The sequence below is a fragment of the Pistacia vera genome, unplaced genomic scaffold, assembly GCF_008641045.1.
Source record: "Pistacia vera cultivar Batoury unplaced genomic scaffold, PisVer_v2 Contig773, whole genome shotgun sequence".
Taxonomy (NCBI): Eukaryota; Viridiplantae; Streptophyta; class Magnoliopsida; order Sapindales; family Anacardiaceae; genus Pistacia; species Pistacia vera.
In genome coordinates, this window is record NW_022196638.1 from 142,783 (window position 1) to 160,987 (window position 18,205).

General features: G+C 31.2%; 1 protein-coding gene across 1 annotated transcript; it reads left to right on the forward strand.

Moving 5' to 3' along the window:
- The first annotated feature begins 14,234 nt into the window (after positions 1 to 14,234).
- LOC116116430 (transcription factor VIP1-like) lies at positions 14,235 to 17,977 on the forward strand. Its single transcript, XM_031402491.1, has 3 exons — positions 14,235 to 15,005; positions 15,519 to 15,651; positions 17,826 to 17,977. Exons 1-3 carry the CDS (start codon positions 14,434 to 14,436, stop codon positions 17,943 to 17,945), a joined length of 825 nt encoding a protein of 274 aa, XP_031258351.1. The 5' UTR covers positions 14,235 to 14,433; the 3' UTR covers positions 17,946 to 17,977.
- The last annotated feature ends 228 nt before the right edge of the window (positions 17,978 to 18,205 follow it).

Here is an 18,205-nt window from a genome sequence, read left to right on the forward strand (position 1 = left end):
TGGGTTCACCCATTGAACAGGTATGTTTATTTAATATTTTTTAAATAGATTGTAAATAAATTTATTCAAACAAAATAAACTAATTAGATTAAGATATAATAATTGTTAAATTATACAAATTTTAAAGTAAATATAAATTTTATATAAAATTTATATTAAGATAAAACTAATAATTGTATATGTATAATTATTAATATCAATTATAGATAGATATTATTAAATCATTCATCTAACTTGAAAAGACCACCTAAATATTATATGGTCTAGTTATATTTTCAGGATCATCATCTTGTACAATTGATATTATTTTTGCAAACATGTATTTGATATTCAATGTTTGTATTTTGCAGCGAATCGTGTATGATATTTAAGATCACCTGAATATTATTAAGATCAATTATTAAAACTTAAAACTTATACTAACCTTCCGCAATTTTTGTAACTTATATTCATTTTCAAGTTGCGTTGCGTAGATATGTTTATTTTATTTTTTTATATTATTATTAGTTTTTTTGTCTTTTAAATATATATTTTCTATATTGAAGTTCATTTTATATTGAATTGATAATTAAAAAATCAATAAATAAAATATCTACAAATTGAACTCAAAGCCTATATCATCATAGTTCCTCTCAAATATGTCACCATTTGAAATCTGCAACCAAAGTTTAAAACTTTGTTAAGAAAAGCAAAAACAATTGCAGGATAACCCACTGTGTATTATTAATAAGTCTATAAATCAATTAGAGAAAGAGAAACATTATTGAAAAATGTGAACTTTTAAGCAAGAGACTTGCAGAGCCAAAGGAAAAAACTGATTTTGATTGTTGAGAAGAGAAAATGAATTATTTTTATTATTATTGTTTTAGAAATTAAAAAAAAAAATAAGAATGTTAAGAAGAGAACTCACATAGAAAGCAACAATAACTCCAATAATATAATATGAAGGCAATTTAATAGAAGCATTGAAGAAGCCATGAAGATAAATGTCTTGTGACACAAATCTATTTGCTGCAATTAAAATTGACCACCACCTATAGCAAAAAAAAGCATTTGATGATAGCATCCTAAAAAAAGACGATTATGATAAAACCCATAAATCAAACAACAAAATCAATATACAAATCAACAAAAAGAAATAGAATAAATACAATTAAAACTACATAGCAATATTTGTTTTCCTTTGTCATCACTAAAATTGAATTTGTTTTATGTGTGTGATGATAAAATGAATGGTTCGGCCGTAGGTCTATGTTTATCCTAATTCATCGTATAATATATCAAATTAAAGCCCTATCTTTCTAGTTTCCAAAGATTTAAACCGCTCATCAATTGGATTTTTATTAAGCAAGTTAAGGCTAATTTACTACTAATTGTTCAATAGAAATAAAGAAACAGGAGAAACCGAAATGTATGTGATAATAAAAGAAATGGCTCGATAGTAGGGCTAAAGTTATCCAAATAAAGCGTATGATATATCAAATTAAAATCTTGTCTGTCTAGTTTCTAGATATTCAAACATCTCATCAATTGGATTTTTACTAAACAAGCAATGGTCAATTTACTACTAACTATTTAGTGGAAACTGAAATGTGTATGATGATAAAATAAATGGTTCGACAGTGGGTCTATAGTAGGGCTGTGCAAAAAAATCCGATATCCGAATCCGATCCGGATTTTACTAAACTACGTCGTTTTGAGTGTAACAATAACCCTAAGTCTAACACAATTAACTCAATTACTCAACTCTCTGTCTCTCTCACTCGTCTCAGTCTCTCTCGCTGGAAGCCTGGAACACGCAGTCACGCATAGTCGCACAGACCTCACACACTCTCTGTCTCTCTCACTCTCAGTCTCTCTCGCTGGAACACGGCAACACGCAGTCATGCACACTGACCTCACACACTCTCTGTCTCTCTCGCTGGAACACGCAGTCACGCACAGATTTCACAGTCTCACACACAGTCACTCAAACTCTCAGACCAGATCTCAGCTCAGTCTCTCACTCTCTCTCGCTCAACTCTCTCGGTCTTTTTCGCTCTAACACGCACAGATACAGACAGACACACAGTCAGTTAGCCACTCAAACTCTCTCAGACTCAGATCTCAGTCTCTCTTGCTCAACTCTCTCGGTCTCTCTCTCTCGAACACGCACAGCGGCCAGTCTCTCTCGCTCAACTCTGTCAGATCTCAGTCTCTCTGACGATTGAAGCCCCAAATCGATCGTAAGTTAATTTCTTTAGAATTTAGAGTTGCTGAATTTTGTTCACGTCATGATTGTGCTTTTTTTGGGTCCTTGTGATATTTTATTTTGCTTGGGTGTAGTATATAATTCCTATTATTTTCTTTGCATTGCATTTCGTTGATGTTTCTCTTATGTTGTGTTCTGATTGTTCGAAGTTTAACTGAATGTTAACTTGTCTTAGCTCCCATAGGGTTTTATTCATATGGTGGATTTGGGGAATAAGATCAAGTTGGCAAATAGCTTGGTGCTCCATCTCTCGATCATTTTTTCAAATACTTAATGGTATATGTTGCATAGTGGGTGAAAAGTAAGAGGGTAACATTATTCTTCAAATCAATTAGAAATTTAGGTGTTTATATATGAATTCATCTGTGGGTATTCACTATCAAATCTAGCTATTCCATCATTTCTTATTGTCTGATAAAAGACACCTGAATGTCTTATAGCCAAACAACTTCTAAAACTTCAGTGTTTGTACTAAGCATCTAGTTCTGTAGAATTTCATTCATTGTTACCTCGCACATCAAATCAAATGCCAAAAGTTTATTTGCATCTTAGTAGGAAAATTGCTTGCTGACTTGGTCATATAACCAGTAAGTTGACTGATATCTGGCAATTCAAATAATTCTGTTAATGGCAATAATAATATGGGATCCAATTTTTTGCCTTAAAGTATATAAGTAGAAAGCTATATCCCTGCATCTTTGGTGCTTCTAAATTTACCTATGGGTTACATCAACACCACTGAGGCCCTTTTGTAGCTCTTGCCATTGATTTACTTGAATCTCTTGAACTGCAGGTGCTTGTGAATTCTCTCCTTTATGTAATTTTCCAGAACCAATCAAAGTATAACATTAATATCATTGTTTGCTGGAAATGACTTTTGGCTGCATATACAAACTTGTTTCCTCCGTGGTTTACACTGTAGTTCTGCTCATCTGATTTAATTGTGGAAGCTTCTTTTTACTTTGCAGTTAGAGAGCTAATTACATTATGATTTGCTCTACAGGATGTAGACTGGTGCTGAAAGCCTGTGAAGGAGAACTTAGGGAGTATTACATTCTTATCCATATGATTGGAAGTCAAAGTTAGGGAGCATTTTGATATTGTAGCCTCATGTTGCTGTTCTGTCTTCTGTGTTCTCTAAGTATGTTGGGCTGATCTTTCTAGCACTTGCTTCAAGTGATGTCAATGACATATTAACTCTGGATGGATATAAAGTTAGATAATGCTTTTCTGATTGTTTTAGTATAGAGTATTTCTGGTTGGAGTCATGGTATTGCTTGCTTGTTGGTGTGATCAAGTTTAGTATATGATTGGAAGTCAAAGTTAGGGAGCATTCCAAATGCATGTTGCTTTAATCGGTTTATTGAGCATATTTTCATTTTCATTATATTGATTTTGTTGTTAATCTTAAAAGTTGTTTATTGAAATGGTTTATTTGTTTTGTTTTATTTTGTACAGGAGGATGATGACGAGTAGTTAAGGGAGACAAAGTCATCTGATATGAAGATAAGCATAGCAATTTAGGCAGTTGGTCAATTCAGGTAGTTGTTTTAATAACTTGACACATTAGGTGGAGCCTTACGCCCAACAATTTCATATTTTCATGTTCTTCCTGCTGCGCGGTTTGATGGCATGTTGATCCAAATCTGCTGGTGTTAGTGGCTCAAAATCACAGTCATTGTCAACTAGAGAGTGCAGATACAATGGTCAATCTGGTAACAAGAAACCATGTGTGAGGTTAGTAGTATTTGTCAATGAAGAATTGAAGATAGCATAGTCATTTAGGCTGTGACAGTGTTTGGACAACATAAGTTAAATGTTTTGTGCTTCATGTTAATTTTTTTAGATACTTTTATCATGTAATTGTAAGGGAATTATAATTTCAATTTTATTTCTAGAATTATTTGATTTTAATAAGAAAATTGTAAAATTCGGATCAATTTCGGATATCCGATTATATGATCTGAATAATCGGATATCCGTAAATCCGGATATCCGCATAATTCAGATCAGATTCGGATCAGGATATAGCCTGATCCGAAAATTCGGATCGGATCAGGAAAAGCCCTATTCGGATCGGATATCTGGATTTGCACACCCCTAGTCTATAGTTATCAAAATTAACCTATAATATATCAAATTAACGCCTTATCTGTCTAGTTTCTAAAGATTCAAACCTCTCATCAATTGGATTTTTATTGAGAAAGTTATGGTCAATTTACTACTAACTGTTCAGTGGAAACCAAAATGTGTGTGATGATAAAAAGAATTGTTCGACAGTGGGGCTACAGTTATCCAAATTAAGTGGACAATATATCAAATTAAAGCTCTATTGGTCTAGTTTCTAAAATTCAAGCTTCTCATCAATTGGAGTTTTATTGAGCAAGTTATGATCAATTTACTATTGATTGTTCAGTGGAAACCTAAATGTGTGTGATGATAAAATGAATGGTTTACTAAAGCTACATGGTTCAGCATCAAACATCAGTTGATTTTTGTTAAATAAATGAAATTAATTAAATGTCTTTTCATGATATATGTATGTAACATAAAAAGATATCAACAAAAAGATATAGAATAATTACAATTAAAATTACATATCAATATTTATTTTCCTTTAAGGATAATAATAATGGTTCGGCATATTATAAATGGGTTACTAAAGCTACATGGTTCAGCAACAAACATTAGATGATATTTGTGATTCAAATAAAATTTGTTATATTCAGCAACAATCTGTTTTTGACATATGTATGTGTAAATGTGAAGACTGAAACGATGGTGTATTGCGTTAAGAGAGACGTAGTCGTTTTGATGTTAAGTGACCCAATCCTCACCATTCATCTTGGCTTGATCTAGCGGCTGTAATCTCACCATGGTTTTGGTCAACAGTATTTAAGCAAGCAAGAACTTCTCTCTCTCATCTGATCGATCAAGTTTGGCTTATAAAGATCAATTAGAGCAGTGTTAGGGTTTACTCTTTAGTTTAATTGAAATCTCTATAATTCGGAGTTAAGTGGTTAGGGTTAATCATTCAGGGAGGGTTGGTAATCTCTCGGTTACTGGGGATTCTAGGATTAGTCTCTCTAGGGTATTGATTACGAGATTGGTAGCGATTGAGGGGATTATCGGGTTTGATTCTTTAAATCTGTGTAATCTGTATACTCTGACTCATTATAGTGCAATGAGCTTCCTCTGTTTCCAAAGCTCAACGTGGATGTAGTCTTTCCAATTCTTGGAAAGGCGAACCACGGTAAAATTGTTCTTGTGTGATTCTTGTTCTTGTTTGGTTAAATCAGGTGTAGATTATGGTGATAAATCATTACAGTATGTAACATAAAAAAATATCAACAAAAACAGATAGAACAAATACAACTAAATTTGCATATCAATATTTGTTTTCCTTTGTCATCACTAAAATTGAATTGGTTTTATGTGTGTGATGATAAAATGAATAGTTCAGCCACAGGTCCATAGCTATTCAAATTCATCATATAATATATCAAATTAAAGCTCTATCTTTCTAGTTTCTAAATATTTAAACCGTTCATCAATTGGATTTTTATTGAGTAAGCTATAGCCAATTTACTACTCATTTTTTAGTGAAAATCGAGAAACAGGGGAAACCAAAATGTGTGTGATGATAAAAGAAATGGTTTCGAAGTAGGACTACAATTATCCAAATTAAGTGTATAATATACTAAATTAAAGCCCTTTATGTCTAGTTTCTAAAGATTCAAACCTCTCATCCATTGGAGTTTTATTGAACAAGTTATGATCAATTTACTACTGATTGTTCAGTGGAAACTGAAATATGTGTGATGATAAAAGAAATGGTTTGGCAGTGGGGCTACAATTATAAAAATTAAGTGTATAATATAAAAAATTAAATCCCTGTATGTTTAGTTTCTAAATATTCAAACCTCTTATAAATTGGAGTTTTATTGAGTAAGTTATGGTCAATTTACTACTGATTGTTCAGTGGAAACCGAAATATGTGTGATAATAAAAGGAATGGTTCAGAAGTAGGGCTATAGTCATCCAAAGTAAGCGTATAATATACCAAATTAAAGCCATGTATGTCTAGTTTCTAAATATTCAAACCTCTTATAAATTGAAGTTTTATTGAGCAAGTTATGGTCAATTTACTACTGATTATGCAATGGAAACTGTAATGTGTATGATGATAAAAGGAATGGTTCAGCAGTGGGGCTACAGTTGTCCAAATTACGCATATAATATACCAAATTAAATTCCTGTATGTCTAGTTTCTAAACATTCAAATCTCTTATCAATTGGAGTTTTATTGAGCAAGTTATGGTCAATTTACTGCTTGTTGTTCAGTGGAAACTAAAATGTGTGTGATAATAAAAGAAATGGTTCGGTACTAGGGCTACAGCTATCCAAATTAAGCGTATAATATACCAAATTAAATCCCTATATGTCTAGTTTCTAAATATTCAAACTCTTATCAATTGGAGTTTTATTGAGCAAGTTATAGTTAATTTACTACTAATTGTTCAGTGGAAACTAAAATATGTATGATGATAAAAGGAATGGTTTCGCAGTGGGGTTACAATTATCCAAATTAAGTGTATATATATCAAATTAAATCTCTGTATGTCTAGTTTCTAAATATTCAAACCTCTCATCAATTGGAGTTTTATTGAGCATGTTATGATCAATTTACTATTAACTATTAAATGGAAACCGAAATGTGTGTGATGATAAAAGGAATGGTTCAGCAGTGGGGCTACAGTTATCCAAATTAAGTGTATAATATATCAAATTAAAGCCTTATTGTATCGTTTTCAAAGATTCAAACTGCTCATCAATTGGATTTTCGTTGACCAAGTTAGGACTTATTTACTACTCATTGTTTAGTGGAAATCGAGAAACAGGGAAAACCAAAATGTGTGTGATGATAAAAAGAATGGTTTAGAAGTAGGGATACAATTATCAAAATTAAGTGTATAATATATCAATTTATATCCCTGTCTATCTAGTTTCTAAAGATTCAAACTTCTTATCAATTAGAGTTTTATTGAGCAAGTTGTGATTAATTTCCTACTAACTATTTAATGAAAACCAAAATGTGTGTAATGATAAAAGAAATGGTTGAGCAGTGGGGCTACAGTTATCCAAATTAAGCATATAATATACTAAATTAAATACCTTTATGTCTAGTTTGTAAAGATTCAAATCGTTATCAATTAGAGTTTTATTGAGCAAGTTATGGTCAATTTACTACTGACTGTTCAATGGAAACCGAAATGTGTGTGATGATAAAATGAATGGTTAGGCAGTAAGACTACAATTATCCAAATTAAGGGTATAATATACCAAATTAAAGTCTGTATGTCTAGTTTCTAAATATTCAAACGTATTATCAATTGGAATTTTATTGAGCAAGTTATGGTCAATTTACTATTGATTATTCAGTGAAAACTAAAATGTGTGTGATGATAACAGGAATGGTTTGGCAGTGGTGTTACAGCTATTCAAATTAAGCATATAATATACCAAATTAAAGCCCTATATGTCTAGTTTCTAAATATTCAAACCTATTATCAATTGGAGTTTTATTGAACAAGTTATGGTTAATTTACTACTGACTGTTCAGTAGAAACTAAAATGTCTATGATGATAAAAAGAATGGTTCTGTCATAGGGCTACAGTTATCCAAATTAAGTGTATAATATACCAAATTAAAGGCATGTATGTCTAGTTTCTAAAGATTAAAACCTCTCATCAATTGGAGTTTTATTGACCAAGTTATGGTCAATTTACTATTGAATTTTTTAGTGAAAACGGAAATGTGTGTGATGATAAAATGAATGGTTCGGAAATGGGGCTATAGTTATCCAAATTAAGTGCATAATATATCAAATTAAAGTCCTATCTCTCTATTTTTCAAATATTCAAACCTCTCATCAATTGGATGTTTATTGAGCAAGTTATGACTAATTTACTATTGTTTGTTCAGTGGAAATCGAGAAACAGGAGAAACCAAAATGTTTGATAATAAAAGGAATGGTTTGGCAGTAGGGCTACAGTTATTCAAATTAATTGTATAGTATATAAATTTAAAGCCCTGTATGTCTAGTTTCTAAAGATGCAAACCTCACATCAATTGGATTTTTAGTGAGCAAGTTATGACTAATTTACTATTGATTATTAAGTAGAAATCAAGAAACAGGGAAAACCGAAATGTGTGTGATGATAAAATGAATGATTCGGAAGTAGGGCTACAGTTATCCAAATTAAGTGTATAATATATCAATTTAAAGCTCTATCTGTCTAGTTTCTAAAGATACAAACCTCTCATCAATTGGATTTTTATTGAGCAAATTATGGTCAATTTACTACTGATTGTTCAGTTGAAGCCAAAATGTGTGTGATGATGAAAGGAATGGTTCGACAGTAGGGCTACAGTTATCCAAATTAAGCATATAATATATCAAATTAAAGCACTATCTGCCTAGTTTCTAAAGATTCAATCCTCCCATCAATTGGATTTTTATTGAGCAAGTTATGGTCAATTTACTACTGATTGTTTAATGGAAACCGAAATGCATGTGATGATAAAATGAAAGGTTTACTTGACCCAAATTTAAGGGATTATCATATTATGATTGATAAGAAATATTTCAAATAACACATATTAATTGGAAAACAGAATCAGTCAAAATTAATTTATTTAACATATATATTGGCACATCAAGAGGACATAAACAATTAATCATTCATATAACAAATTAAAATACACGAATGTTTTTACAGAAAACATATTCAACACAAATGAACTATTTCTACTAATATAGATATAATACATACTCACAATTCGGCTTACAATAGGATCATCCTCGATTTGATCTTAGTAAAGTACATGAACATTTCCTTGAAAACAAACATAACAAAATTTAATCGATTTTTATGTTAAGATTGTTAAGGAACAATTATTCATTTGTATAACAACTGTTATGTGAAAACAAAATCAACAAAAGTTAATTAATCTTTATATTAAAATTGTTAAGGAATACACTTACGGTTCGACAGGACTAACACAATTAATCATTCAAATAGATTGACCGAACAAAAACAATCATTCAACCAAATAATAACAGTTAAAATAGTTAGGAGATATATTTACAATTTCGTATTAAAATAGTTAGAAGATATACTTACAGTTCAGAAGAACGAATCAAAATAACAACTCATTTGACAATGTTAATTAGACATCCTTCCTTTATTCCATGCCAATTTATGAATCTTTGACCTGTAAATAACAACAAAAACATAAATAAATAAAAAATCATCGATTAACAAAATCATGAAGAACAAACGTATTATTGACACAAACTAACATGACCTATAAACAATTAACAAAAGACCAGACGTATTGTTAACATCAACTAACATATTGTGATAATACAGAACTGAACATATGCTCTTTTTATAACCTCTTATTTAGACATTTCGAATGCTAACATAATTAAATACGAATTGAATACAAAGAAGTGTTTGAAATGTCAATACAATGCACCTATATAATTATTAATAAACAGGTATGTTTTTACCAACAATGCAATACACCTATCTAATCCAATCTTTATGTCTATTTATTTAGACTTTGGAATACCAATGTAGCAATTAATATTGTCTACATCATCACCAATAAAATTCAACCACATGGCAATCACAAATCCAAGGTATCATTATGGTTGGACCTTTAAAATGTCAATGCAAAGCACTTATGTAATCTAATCTTTATGTCTATTTATTTAGACTTTGAAATACCAATGCAATAGTTAATATTGTCTACATCATCATTAATAAAATTCAATCACATTGCAATCACAAATCCAATGTATCATTATGGTTAGACTTTTAGAATCCTAATGCAATGCACATGTATTATAATTATTATTAATTATTAATATATATTCTATTCTTTTAATTAATTAATAAGTATAGATAGAGCAATAAATATCAATCCAACATGTCAAGATAGAGCAATTTGATTGGCTTGTCAATCCAAGCAATTCTAAAGCTTCCAAAATATGCCACATAGCAAACAACCTATATAAGTATTCACGGCGAACAACCAGCATGGGTATTCATGAATCTTAGAGCTAAAAATATCTCATTAAACCACACATCCAACGTGGCGAGAGAGAGCACTTCTAGAGCTCCAAAATAAAGCAATTTTAGAGCTAAAAAAAAAAGAAAAGAAAAGAAAACAAGTGTCATACGTGTCACTCAAATAGGTATGCTTTTACTTTTGGATTTGGAATACCAATGCAGCAATTAATATCTCTCTACATCATCACCAATAAAATTCAATCACATGCAACTATAAATCTTATGTGTCAAAATGGAATAATTCTATTCGTTTTAAAATGTCCCACATAACAAACAACCTGTATGAATATTCAACTTTATATATTATAATATATAATATATATATAATATATATATATATATATTATATTATATATATATAATATATAGATATGTAGATGCAGATGTAGAGGGTACTTTATTAGATTGACTGTATATAAAGTTGATGCACAAAAATAATTACACCTTCAATAGTCTTATATATAATCATCATTTTGAAGAATTTTCCTTGAATCTAATATCTTGTGTCTATCTTGATTTTATCAATGATACTATCGGAAATTGAATATTTGTCACTGAAAGATGCTACAAAATAAGAATAATTATGTGTGTGTGATTTTTTTTTTTTTTTTTTTTTTTTTTTTTTTTTTTTTTTTTTTTTTACATTCAGTAATATATTACCAAAAACTTTTGTAATTTATTTTTGATTTATCTATATCATGCTAATATTTTTGACTCTGATTTTCATTTTAACTATAGAATAAATATTAACAATCTTTTTTTCTTTCTTTAATCACTAAAAATAAATCAATACCTTATTTATATCTTCTTTTTCTTTTATGTTAAAGAAAATATATATATGATAAAAAAAAAAAAAAAAAATTCAAGGGCACCCATTAAATTTTGTCATGTAAACTATGCTTTTGAACAACCAATAAATGTCCCTTTGGCAAATAATGTGCCAGAAATAAAGGATGGGATATGTTGAACATTATATGCCATATGTCAAATTGATGGTACAAAGAGAAAATGACTATTGAGGGAGACAAGTAAGAATTTTAAGTTTTTTTATCATATGCTATCAACCTTATATTGATATTTGGAAGATGAAATAATATAATTAAATCATATCACATGGGACACAAAACTTATAGATTATTTAAAGCATAGTAATGTTACTCATAAAAAAAAAAAAAAAAAAAACATATATATGTATGCAATTTGTATACTAAAAATATTTATGTATAATTTTTCGTGTAATATTATGTAAATAATTTGGTGCATAAAAGTCAATGTATTGAACCATAAGTCTAATTATTAATAATTTTTACGTAACTTTTCAGCAAGTTAATTTGAAAGTTGTTCCTAGAGAATTTAATGAATTTCGAATATCTTTGACTTTTTAATTATTATCAATTAATTAATCAATTAATTAAATCAGTAAAAACCCTTCAATTTGTTTAAAGATAAAAAAAAAAAGGTGAAGCCCGTGTCTTTAGTAACTTTTGCTGCAGCTCTGCCAGACTGCCACTTTGTATTTACATAGATTATGTTTATTTAATTAATAATAAAGTTCATAGGGCAAAGTACATTTAATATAATATTAATTAAATTAAAAATGGGTTAAACTCCACATGGAGGTTGTAGGAATGTGGAACCGATGTCCACCTTCATGAAAGGAATCATCAACATCAGCCACCACATGGCTTAATTTGTGGAGTCAAATCGAGACCAACCCAATTAAATATTAGTAATTATAATATAAAGTTTTTACACCTCATAGGTTGAATATTGTACTTCTTTTTGTAAATTATTCTATCTTATACATATATAATATAATCTCTCATTTGCAAGTCTACACTCTACAAGGAAGAAGAGGAGAGATATAATGATATATTAAAGAGAAAAAGAAGTAAAAAAATATTAAAGCTCCATGTGCTAACCATTAATTTAATTAATTAATTAATTAAAATGGTTTAGGCCATACTTAAATATTTGGCCTACTTCTTTCTGGTGGTTTAGATGAGTAGATTTTTAATTTAGAGGTTAAGTAATAATTATTGATTACTTACCCTAATTGATCTTTTAGAATTGTCAGTTATTACAATCCAATATGGTAAAAACTTAAAAAGACAATCTAAAAAGTAATCAAAGGGTGAAAAAATATTGATTCTAATAGAAGGTATATAGTTTCCCATAGAACAAACATATTGATTATCTGTAATTTCTTTTTCTAACATATGAATAATTGGTTAATTTTAAAATAATTAAAAAGTAGTATAACAAGATGTAAGAGATATGAAAGCTTCTATAATGAATATGTACTGGATATACATGAATTTTCTATTAATGCGATTAAATTCCTATAGATTTTTATGATGATAAATGGGTCAACTTTAAGTATAGATTTAATAAATTTGATAGCATATCTTTTCTGTTTTTGATATTCTATTTGTATTTCATTTCATGTCTTTCATCTTATCCTTCCTTTCTAACTCTCAAAATAAATTATTTTTTTTTTTTTTTTTTATTGTGATTTTTGGTTCAGTATACGTGTAATTCAATTAATTTCTTAGGTTTATTGAATATTTTACAAACCTAAATTACTAAATAAATTACAATTTTATTGGGTTAGGTGATCCAAAATTTTGAACTTAAAAACTTAAGAAATAGAACAATCCTTTTTGATTTTCAGACCAACTTCTTGGGGTTAATTATTCTTATTTCCAATAAAATATTAACATTTTCAATAGAAAAAAATCGAAACTATTTTATGTGTTAATAATAATTAAAATGGTGTAAATTATTTTTGTGGGTTTAGAATTGACAATCTACCATCTTCAACATAATTATGAATTAGGAAGAATTATTTATTGGAAGTTGAAGTTGGTTTGGTGTTACATATCAAATCATGTGATTAAAATGATCCACGGAGAATGAATTTATTAATGGGTCGACGTGTATAATTAAATTGTCAATTGCTAAATTATGTGACAGTGACAAAATTCAACCTTTATTATATTTATTAAAAATCTAAGCCTCATGAGATACATCTTGGTCTTGGGACCGATTATTATGCTTAATTATCTCTAAATCTAACTTAGCAACAAGATTAAGAATTTAATTAATTAATACTTTATATTAAAATGTCAAATGTCATTGCCTTTGAACAAGAAATTTGCTCAATCAAACACGACTAGCTAAAATTTTAATATAAATATATTCACCGATTTCTGAAAATTAATTATTTTAAATTAAATTAGTTTTATGTCCATTTAATATCTTATCGTTTAAATGTGCTACAGCATTATATTGAACAACGTATGAATAATGTGCGAGTGTCTTCTTTCTCCGTCGGGATGACTTTATTTGATACCGGAGATATGACATCTTATTTGAACCGTGATTAGAGTTGAGGGAAGTTTTTTGACCAAGATCCAAGGGTGGATGTGGGAGTAACTGAACTCACTGTACACGAGTAAGACGTGGAAACATACAAGTGAGAAAAAGTGAGTCTTTCACTGTCGGTAATTCCCATTGGGACATAATAGTTCGTGAGAGATATAGCTGCCACGTGCGGTTCACATGAATTCAGACAGCACGTTACGTGTCCAGTGTGGTACGGTTTTCCAACACTTATGCCACAACATTTCAAGATTCTTTTACTCAAACCTGTAAGTGCATTAAACCGAATACTTTTGGGACCTGAGTGAAGTTATCCATATAATTAAGACAAAAGAAGAAATAGCGTGAAGAAAACTTTTGTTTATTACACTAATTTCCAAAAGAATGTAATTATATTCAAATGGGACACTGGTGTCACAAAGTCAAAAACTTCCAGGTTATTTCCATAAGAAACAGAAAAAAAATCAAGCATAAATGTTTTCACTTTTTTAGCTTTTGTTTTCTCTCTCTCACTCTCTCTTTCTCTCTCACTCTGTCTAAAGTTCAATCATTAAAGTCCAATTACCACCACAACCGCCACCGTCAACACCGACGGAGCAAACTAATCAAACCAATCAACAAATCAAAGCTGTAACAACAGAGGAAACAACAAGATGAGCGGTAAACAGCCGATGAGAATAGACTTGGACGAGATGCCGGAGACCCCACACCACCGTGGGATCTACCACCGTAGGGCCCACTCCGACACCTCGTTTCGCTTCGACGACCTTCTCCTCTTCGACCCTTCCGACCTCGACCTGTCGTCGCTCGACCTCCTCCCTTCGCCCAATCCTACTCCGCCACGTGTCCAAACCATGTCGGTTGATTCCTCCGACGATTCCTCATCGAACAGCCACCAAAACAACAACAACAACAATAGCAGTCAAAACCCTCCGAAGCCGAAGCCTATTAATCACCTCCGGAGTCTATCCGTTGACTCTGATTTCTTCGACAGCTTGGGTTTCACCGCCGCTGCCGGGGGCAGTGGCGGGAAGAGTGCGGCGGTTGGGGGAGGAGTAGGAGGAGGAGGAGAGAAGAGGAGCCACCATAGGCATAGTAATTCGATGGATGGGAGTAGTGCGACGTCGTTTGAGATTGATTCTGTTATTGGAGATGGTGTCAAGAAGGCTATGGATCGTGATCGCCTCGCTGAATTGGCTCTTATTGATCCCAAGAGAGCTAAAAGGTAATAACTTTTTACTTCTTTTATTATAAAAAAATAAAACTTTCGGCTCGTTGAATTCCTCTGTGTTTTCATTTTACACGAACTTATGTGAAGAATTAGTCGAAATTATTTTATTTTTTTGGGGAAAATGCTACAGTATTGTAGTGTAAATCCGGTAAGGAAACTATTTCGTACCGTATAGCTGAGAAACTGAGTAACAAGCTACCGATATTAGTAGTGAGAGTAGTTTGAGCAAGTAACAAACTACTGATATTAGTAGTGAAAGTAGTTTGTGCAAGTAACAAACTACTGATAAGTGGTATATATTACTATTTTGACGGTATAACTGGTTTTAATACGTTACCTGACTAGTAGTACATTGGTGCTCTGTTTTGTTTCAGATTGATGTAGCCTATATACTTTCTGATATGATTTTTTGATTTGGGTTATAATTGAAGTTTTGGTTTGATCTGATGGTCGGTGTTGATGAAGTGGTTGAAGAGGTGTGCTAATAGGATGATATTTGTTTTGTAGGATTCTTGCTAATAGGCAATCTGCAGCACGCTCGAAGGAGAGGAAAATAAGGTATACTAGTGAGCTAGAGAGGAAGGTGCAGACACTTCAAACCGAAGCAACCACACTGTCAGCTCAGGTCACCATGTTGCAGGTATGGATTTGGCTTTAACGTTTAGGTTTCAAATAAAAGAAAATGCCAAGAGGCCAAGATATTAAGGATGTATTTAGTTCATGGTAACAATTTTTTGCTAGTGTTGTTTGTTATTATTCTAATTGTGGTTATTAGCTTCAATTTGTACTGTGTTTGGACGGCATTTTCCTTGAGATTGGGAATAATACTTCCATGTTCAATATACTGTTCTATTGGCTGGTAAGCTGTGAGAACAGTGTTTTACAATTTTCAAAAGTAGGCTGGTTTTATATCTCATTTTCCAGAACAAAGCTTCCGGTTCTTGCTGCTAGATAGTTTTCTGGCCTACCCTTTCAATATCTATCCTTTTTCTTATCTCTAGTTATTGATATTCTTCACTTTCTGTTTGGCCTTCATTTCACATGTTGGCTTCTAATATTAACCCATTGGTTTTGAATGTTGTATTGCACCAATGTGCTGTATTATAATCCCCAGAGATTATGGCCTGGTATTTTTTCAGTTTTTGTGTTAACTTTTAAATTTTATTCAGTGTTGCTCTTTCTAATTTTTGAGAATCTAAAACGGCTCTGGTAATAAAAGCCCATCACCCATGTTAGTTAAGTATGGAGAAGATTAGTTTTACTCTATTTGGCACTATTGAAACCTTCTTTGGCACTGTGCCACCATCCTTACAATTCCTGCATCTCATAATATTTAATGTATCTTATGTTTGGTTGCTGAGATTGAAAGGATTGGGTTGATCTGCCAATTTTTATTCGGTACACCCATATTGTTGCTTGTGGGCAACATGCACAAATGCTTATCCAGGTTAAAACATAAGATGCATTATTTCAGTGGAGGATAACTATAAATTTTACTTATTAACTAAATTTTAGGCATATTTCAATTCTAGCTTATAACATGGTAAAACTGAATTCTGTTCCTCTGGGCATAGTGTCGCAGTCTCACATGGATATAAATGGGATGGAGGTTGGACTCATAAAGGTGGGTAGTGATTACTTTGCTAGTCTTTTTGGTTAATGGCAAATGCCAAACTTGCAACCAGTTGTAGTAGTAACAAATAGGCCCAAATTCCTGTCCTTTATGTGGACTCCTCACTTCCATGCCGACCATAAGGTGTGATCTTCCAATGAGTGTGATCTACTGGGGTTGTGTCATAGTTGACTACAGTATTAGCTAGTCTTTTATGTTTATGGGTTTGGCCTGTGACATAGTAACCTTGGGTGTCTATTATTTGGGATCCCAAATTTTCAGTTATTTCTACTTTGCTAATGTTAATACTTATGACACATGTACTACGTTTCGAAACTCTCATAAAATTTCACCATGCACTTCATGTTCGAAATTAATTAAAGATGATAATTTCATGATATAGTTGTCAATGTGAATTTGGATGTGGGACAACCTAGATATATTTTGGATTTAATTTGATTTTCCTTGTTTCTCTTGGTATCTATTTTCTTATTTGAGTTTGATTAATTAGGTAGTTTTTAAGAATTTAATTAAATGCTTATTTTTGTTTCTTATTTTGTTTTTTTGGGAAGTATAAATATTGGCTTGAATTATGTATTGTTTACTAAAATTTATTTTTTTATTCTCTAATTCTTTTGATTTTCTCCCATTTCTTATTCTTCAATGAAAGATGAAACAAGAAATGGGATAAATTTTAGAAGAATAAGATTATGGTGGAATAGAAAAATTTGGGGGAATTTAGAATCACTATTCTATTTTTTATTTTCACTTCGGCAACAATGATGACTTAGATTTTTATCTACAGTGGCCAAAACGTCTAAACAGGAAATTAAATTAAGCATCCCATTGGGAATTCCTATTTTCCCCACTTAACTAAAGGCAATAAGTATAACAGGCTACACACTGGGAATAATATATAAAATGTGGTTTAATTCTCAAGTGGCTCCAATAATGCACAGCCTTTTTTGCCCACTTACTTTTTCTTAATTTGCTTTCTTATACCATTAGATATTCTTCTAGACATTGGATAGTTTATATCAGTTTATCTTGGTGGAATATACTAGTTGCCCTGACAGCACCTTTTGTTGTACTTTTCTGGATACTGTATTGAGAACACTCGAAAAAACATTTCAAGGAAAAATGAAATGGAAGCATATGAAGGAAAAGACTAATGCTCGTGTATATTGTCTCCCTTTATGCAGAGAGACACTACTGGGTTAACAGCTGAGAATAAGGAACTCAAACTGCGATTACAAGCTATGGAACAACAATCACAGCTTAGAGATGGTAGTGTTTTTATGCTATATTCTCAGTTGCATTAGTTGTCATACATCCTCGTTGTTTACAATAACTATCTCGTTGCCATTATCAGAACAAATAACACTTTTAGCTTATGAAATAACTTTTAGTAGAAGATTTATGATAGGTTTATGTTGTTGTTAACATGCTTTTCTTGCGTATCCAGCTCTGAACGAAGCGTTAAGGGAAGAAGTACAACGCCTTAAAATAGCTACAGGCCAGATTCCAGCAGTGAACGGAAGCCCTTTCGGCAGAGGACTACCTCCTCAATTTTCCAGCCACC